Here is a 7581-nt window from a genome sequence, read left to right as displayed (position 1 = left end):
TCATGAATATTTAAAAATGTAATATCAATCCATCCCTAAAAATAGACACTTATCATCGTATCTGAGTCTATATACAGCGAGACTCTGCTGCTCTGTCTTTCTTAGTAGGGAACTGTTCATTCAATCTGCTCCCAGTCTTTCCACTTTACAAAGGGTGTTGTATGTCCCTGTGGTCAGTGTGTATGTGTGTGTGTGTGTGTGGGAACTGCTCTGTGGACCCTGTCCGGGACAGAGGACGTACACACTTACACAGGGCTCTTCTATAGACCCTCTGCTTCTCATATTGATTCAGCAACATTTGGACCTACAACAGACCCACACCCCATTCACACCACTGCAGCACTGCAAGAAAGCGTCCACTCCCTCATAACCTTCCTTCCCCCACTCCAGGCCAGACGTGTTTACAGCCAGAGCTAGGGCTACAAGTCTTTGAGTCCCTTGTCTGGCATATGGAGCCCTGCAACAAAAAGGCCCTTGTGGAGAAAACACAAAGCAGGTCGGTGCATTTCCAGAGGGGGCGAAGTCAGAGCGGCTGTAAAGCCCAGATGATAGTTTGAGTGGGAAGGAAACTTCCCGTCTGATGCGAACACGTGTTGGCTGACAGAAAAACGTATTGAAACCAGTTATCTGTACATCAGAATATCGATCAAAGAGATTCCAGCTCATCAAACATCAATCAACAATCAAAAATAAAAAATTAATCAAATATTTTAACGCGTTTGGACATTCAAATATGTATGATAAACTTCGAGATGCAAGCTGTTTTGCATATTCAGCATTATGAAGTGATGAGTGTGAATTTTAAATAGCAGTTGCTACTGTGGAGACTGGGGCAAGTTGTCACAAGATGTGTGTTATTAGTCCTTTGTGAAAATACTCTTCTTATTATGGACACAATACACTTTAAAAGAATATACTTAGGTGCAAACCGAATGTAATGTTTTCAGACACTTATTTGCATGTTATTAACACTTACATGAGCATCTATAGATACAATTGCATTCAAATTGCAACATTAAAATAAGTGCACTTCTTAAAAGCATGACAACATATTTTTATTTTTTTAAATTATAAAACAATTATTTAAAATGCACATTAAAGTAAAACTGCATTTTTTAAAAGTCTACTTAAGTGTGTTAAGAAACAGTCATGAAATGTCTCTCTGTCACTTAAGTGGCCTTTTATTTCATTGATACTATATTAAAAAGAAAGCTACTTTTAAGATTTGAAGTATGCTACAAGTGCTCATTCAAGCACATTTCTATTTCACAAAGGATATTAGTTTCATAACTCCTGAGAGTTACATGCCGTATTATTCACGTTTTTCTAAGAGCCCCATGACTGATTATATTGTGACGACTTACCCATAAACTTTATGCTTTATACAGAAGCTGACTTCAAAATAATCCCACCTTGATAAATATTCACTGGAGTAAAAAGTGTGACAAATAGCCCGCATCTTATAGTTGCTGAATTTCTAAATGATCCTTTAATGGTTTCTGAGGAGCTCAGTGGACATGTTTACAAGATGCGGCTCCTAAAACATGTTTTTTCTGAGAGGGCCATTATCTGTTCTCATCCACAGACAATTATCACGATGACTTTGTGCGTCTGTTCTCAGAAACATTTAGCGTTAATGGGGCTCAGAGAAGCAGCATTCCATATCAAACAGTCTGAGAGCCAGCAGAGAGCTGGTCAAAACCTCACAGCTACAGTTTAACCTCCTAAACGGCTGGAGGCTGGGTGGCGATAACCCACTTGTTTTTCTGCGTTATGTAAGGCGTCTATAAGTAGCCCAGTGACTTGCACATTTCTTCTTGCCAAGGAGAAAAAAACTGAGCAGATTTCACTCTTCTGTCTGGCATGGCTTCAGATTTTTTCGTTAATAGCTATATGATCACAACTAATTAAAAGGAAATAAAATATGAGCCAAATATAAGCCTTCAGTATTCAGTGTCACATGATCCTTCAGAAATCATTCTAATACTTACAATGTTGCATTCTAACATTGTTACAAAAATATAAATATTTAAAATAAATGCTGTTCTTTTGAACTTTCTATTAATCAAAGAATCCTGAAAAAAAAAATGTATCACGGTGTCCACAAAAAATATGAAGCAGAACAACTTTAATCAACAATAAAACTAAAAATAAAAGCTTCTCAACAAACAAATAAACTACATAACAACATATATCCACAAAGAAACTTAAAATATATTTCAGCAATCTCCTCCATCTTCTCTTTTTTGCCTTTCGACCTTTCGAGTTTCAAAATAAATTATTCAGCTCTGCTGGGCACAATACCAGCAATTAAATCAGTTTGAGTTTAGAATAAAAGACACAAGAAAATGTATTGCATTAGTGCATGGGATTTAAAACAGTAGTTTCAAAGTCCATCCCACTTGTAGTAGTGTTTTCACACTACTTCTATGTCTGGCTTACTTGCACTCTGTCGCAAACAAATAAAACCGTGGCTTTCGGTTGTGCATCTCCCTGCCCAAATTTAACTTCTCCAGTCTTTATCAGTCACAAAAGAACAAGTGCTCTCAGGGATAGTGGTCTTCTCTCACTGAATTGTATGAGGTGTTGACGCTCCACTGTGTGATAAGACTTCATTGTGTGTTAAAGGGACAGTGGAGTCTTTTGACCAGACCTCAGCTTTGCTAATATTTGTAGTGTCTTGTTTCACAAGAGCTGATGCGGTGAGAACTGCTTGTGGTTTCTTTGCACGGTGTGTGTGTGCACGTTGGAAGGGTTGAATGCACAGCACCAGTTCTGAGTATGGGTCACCATACTTGGCTGTATGTCATGTCACGTCAATATAACACTAGATAACTAAATTGCAAGTATAAATGTTCATGCACTACAGATCTCAACCTTATGTCGTTCATAAGAGCTTGATTTACTTTCAGGAAAGTCATATGGGTTTGAGTAAACCATGTACTTCAACCTTCTGATGGCATGATCTTAATAACAATCTGCTCAACATAAACCAAAGAAACCCAACTGATTCAAGTATGCAGTACTAAACCATACTACTGGAAATCATTGTCTCAGAATTGGTGATAATGGACTATTATGAACAGATGACTAATCAGTAATTTTAATGCAGCTGAGCGCTCTTGGATCTCTGTAATGAATTATGACACTGCCTCGCTTCCATTCCTCTCAGCGGTTTCCCAGGGACTCTCCCGGTCATCTAAAGGTGATTTTGGGCTTCAATTGCCCACTTGATTTTCCCCATCAAGTATGATGAGGTTTCTGACAATGACATAATGACAGTAGTGAAAATGGCCTCATGTAAGAGTCATTTACAGCTGAATACCACAAATAAAGGAGAGATAACTGTTTTCTAATATTCATTTTAAGGTTGAACCTTACACTACTAAACGGAGAAGCAAAGCCTATTCTGAGAAACATGCAATTATAAATGTTTGCATAAATGTTCAAGATGTGATATAATGCAACAAGGAGCTGTATTATAATTTGTATTGATATATTAAAATTTATAATATATATATATATATATATATATATATATATATATATATATATATATATATATATATATATATATATACATATATATATATATATATATATATATATTTAATCTGTATAGTTATTGTTGTTTATTTTAAAGTTATAATATATTATAATATTAATATCTATATAGTTATTGTTGTTCATTTTAAAGTTATAATATATTATAATAAACATATAAAATGTTTTTTTTTTTTTTTTTTTTAAGTTAACCTTGTTTTCTATGTTAGAATTAAAACAAACTTTCTTCAGGTAGATCCACCTTTAGCCATTTTAAATTAATTTACACCTCATCTGAGATGATCTTAGATGTATTAAAGTTTTAAATTGTTCTTTGTGAAATCCTAGACAGGACACAAGCAAACTTTCCTCATTCTTGAGGGTGTGTGGGCCAGGCACTAAAACACGCCTCTTCAAAAGGTGGGCGGGGTTAGAAGTTTCTGCTTATAAAATGAGATTCCAGCAGTGGGGTTGTAACAGAAGCAGAGCTTGACATCCGTTGTTGATCAGTTCAACACATCCTTAACTGCACATAAAGAATCACAGCCAGGCATCTTGAAAATGCCATCAAATTTCCTCACGCCCTTCCCGGAGGTGGATGATGAATTCTGCAAGGTAAGAATATGAAGTTTGTTTTTCGAAACTCTCTGGAACTTGCTCATGCACTTAAACAAGATTAAACTCAATTTAAAGGAATAGTTCACTCAAAAAATGAAAACCCAGTCAATATTGTTCCAATTCCTTGTGACTTACTTTCTTCTGTGGAACACAGAAAAGACTCTTAAGAATGTCTTTTTTTGTACATTCAATGCATGCCAATGGGGTCCAAATAACCTTTTGTTTTTGATCCCACAAATTTCAGAATACTTCTGTGTGAACTATCCCTTTGTGTTTTTACATGCCTTTCTGTAGTTGCTTTCTTGCTTCATTGAAACGAGTGCACCACACAGTATACTGAGGTCTCTCTCTTTCTCTGTTCCCAGAGTTTCCGAGGTATTGATCTGACAGAAGCCACACAGAAGCAGCGTGTGGTGGGATTCCAGCGCAGACATTCCCTGTGTCCCGTGACTCTCCCCAACTCTAAGTTCAACAGCAATGACACCAGCCCTTGGCCTCTGCCGGCCATCAACCAGCACTGGAGCCACGAGAAGCAGCAGCAGCTGCCCCGTTCCTCCCTGAGCCAGATCCCCTTCAGAGTAGACCGGTCCGTGAGCATGATCGAGGGCCATGTGGCCTGCGAGGGCCTGACGGCCAGTCCTCTTCCTCCGCCGCCGGGTCTCAGCATCAGCAACAGCTCCCTGACTTGCCCGAAGGCACTCGGCACGACCTCTACAGCGCCGATGTCCACCCGCTACAAGACAGAGCTCTGCCGCACCTACGAGGAAAGCGCCACCTGCAAATACGGGGCTAAATGCCAGTTCGCTCACGGGATGTTGGAGCTGAGAGGCCTCAACAGACACCCGAAGTACAAGACCGAGCCGTGTCGCACCTTTCACACCATCGGCTTCTGCCCCTACGGCGCTCGGTGTCACTTCATACACAACGCAGACGAGCAGAACGGGCTTTCAGAGAACACAAAGAGCATCCGAGCGCGACCTCAGCTCCGCCAGAGTGTCAGCTTCAGTGGCTTCTCCTCGCAACCACAAACCCTCAGAGGTTTCCATGCCGTACCGGACGCCCTGGCCTTCTCCAGATCTTCGTCGGTGTCCCCGCCGCCGTCCACCGGGAGTCCAGACCTCCTGTCCCCTCTGTTCCCCGAGCCGGGGACCCTGAAGCACAGCCATCCCTTCGCAGATCTGGGTGCCAGCAGGAGCTTCTATGCCATCAGCGACTCGGAGAGCATGCAGAACCTGGCCTACGCGGTCACCTGCCTGTCGACTCTGCAGCGAAGCGCGTCCGCGGACTCTCTCTCTGATCAGGACGGCTACACCAGCTCCAGCAGTCTGAGCGGCTGCGACTCTCCTGGCATCGAGGGCCGCCGACTGCCCATCTTCAGCCGCCTGTCTGTCTCAGATGACTAGAAACCATTACCTGTGCATATTGCATGCTCGCCTGCGCAGATGATTCTCTGCGCTTGATTCGTAAAGTGCTCCAATGTCATGTGATGAACACAATGTATACTGTTGTATACCAGTATGAAGCTGCAGTGGGAACTTCACTTTAGGTTAATGTGTTTCGGGAATTGTTCTGCAGTGTTTTGTCTGCAGGATGAACCTTCCTAAGTCGCCCATCTGTAGTCTAACCAAAGCCGAGCAACCTTAGAGTATATACATCTAGTGTAACGTCTAACCCGCTCCCTGAACATACTGTAGCCTTTAGTTAAGGCGTTTTTAAATGGACAGTATTACTGAGTAGTTTTAACCATAGTCCTTTCTAAAAACCTATTTATTGCTTTTTTGTAACATGCATTGGTTGTTTTTGTTTTATATGCATTTCAAAAAAGGAACAATGTAGATATGTCTGCTTTGCACGAGCTAAATCTCTTAGCTTTAATGAAGACTAGCTGCACAGAGTCTCAAAGCTGGAATCTCAGGATCATTTTAAAGTGCTATTGAAACACTCCACTGTCCTGTATCAGCCTTTCTCAGTAATAATAATAATAATAGTCAGAGATCTCCACAAAGAAGTGTTCATATGCAAGCCAACGTGAATGTGTAAGTGACAATGTACCAGAAAAAAAGTCAAGTCATACCACGGCCTTCGTCTTTTGCACTCTCAGTTTCTATTTAAGAGGCGAAACTTGTCATTTGCAAATAACAAGAACTGAGAGTTCTGATGCTCGTAGGCTGTGTTTTATTGTTGTTTCTCAACTTTTTGCCTTGTGACAAGACACGCTTTTGCCTTTTGTTAACTTAAAACTTATTTATTTCATTTTTTTTTTTGAAGTGTGAAAACAGTATATTGTGCTGTGCTTTCATTTCATGTTTGTTTATACATATATAATTTAAATGAACTGTTTACATTCCATGGGATGGCAATGCCCGTTTTCATTATAATATATTGTTTTAAAATAAAGTTTGAAGAGAACAAAAAATATATATATTTGCCTCTTTCCTTTGCTTTTCTTCTACAGTACTGTTGAATGTCACTGTGTGGATATTTACGCACTTCTGCTGAAACTTCTTCTTTGCTCATTACAAGAAGCTGCATGTGAAGCGCACACAACTCAAACACGGTTGAATGCTACTCCTTCCATCTGCCTTCTAGAGAGAAAGAAAAATGCATACTTGACAGCTCTTTTAATTATTCAAGCTGAAAACACACACAAAGGGCAAGTGAACAGATGAAGGCTTTTGTGTGTTGCTTTGCTCATTGTTCCAGCATTTGTGCATGGAAGGCTAAGAAACATCCCACTGTCACACACGGTCATGGACAATAGCCAAAGGTCTCACTGCCTTTAATGGAGACAAGGCTGGGCAGTAAATGAAATGCAGGGGCATTTCTCACATCAGGGCTCCTTTGTGAGGCCACTCTCCTTTTCTTAACAACATCTGTATGCTAATGCGGTGGCAGAAGGGTGGAGTGATTTGCAAGTGTATTGCAGAGCGGTAGGTCTTCTTCGGAGCAGCTTACCAGACACTGCTGGCTCCACACATGCAGCTGAGAAGCCTGGGAAGGTGGGGGTATTCATCTGGACACTCGGATCACTTGTGCTAAAACGCAGCTGAAACTTGAGAGAACGTGTGAACATGATTTCATTGTTTCTGTTCCTAGCTCAGATCATCACATCTGACAGTCACTGCAGCAATTCTTCCATTTTAACAATCAAATAGACTTCAGTGTTTGCTTTTTGTTGTGTTTCTTATGCTGTGATATCTACTATCTTTTCTCCAATTCAGTTAGAGGGCATTCAAGGGCAACTCATGCCACAGACTTAGTTTGGAGCTACTGCCACCTTGTGTTTAAAACAGCCAGTTAATACAAGATTTTGGGCTATTTTGCTGAAATAAAATTAAAGATCTTTAATTGTATTTTCTTGCATTTACTTATTTGCATCTGTAGATTTCAATTACAGTACATATATTTAAACATTCTCTC

The 7581-nt window shown here is 40.1% G+C and overlaps 1 protein-coding gene across 1 annotated transcript; it reads left to right on the top strand.

The window, feature by feature from the left end:
* The first annotated feature begins 3997 nt into the window (after positions 1 to 3997).
* LOC109057362 (mRNA decay activator protein ZFP36L1-like) lies at positions 3998 to 6581 on the top strand. Its single transcript, XM_042774767.1, has 2 exons — positions 3998 to 4158; positions 4527 to 6581. Exons 1-2 carry the CDS (start codon positions 4105 to 4107, stop codon positions 5562 to 5564), a joined length of 1092 nt encoding a protein of 363 aa, XP_042630701.1. The 5' UTR covers positions 3998 to 4104; the 3' UTR covers positions 5565 to 6581.
* Positions 6582 to 7581: the final 1000 nt, after the last annotated feature.

This window comes from Cyprinus carpio, chromosome A18 (assembly GCF_018340385.1).
Source record: "Cyprinus carpio isolate SPL01 chromosome A18, ASM1834038v1, whole genome shotgun sequence".
Classification (NCBI taxonomy): Eukaryota; Metazoa; Chordata; class Actinopteri; order Cypriniformes; family Cyprinidae; genus Cyprinus; species Cyprinus carpio.
Note: the sequence above shows the minus strand (reverse complement) of the source record. Positions and strands in the feature narration are given on the sequence as shown.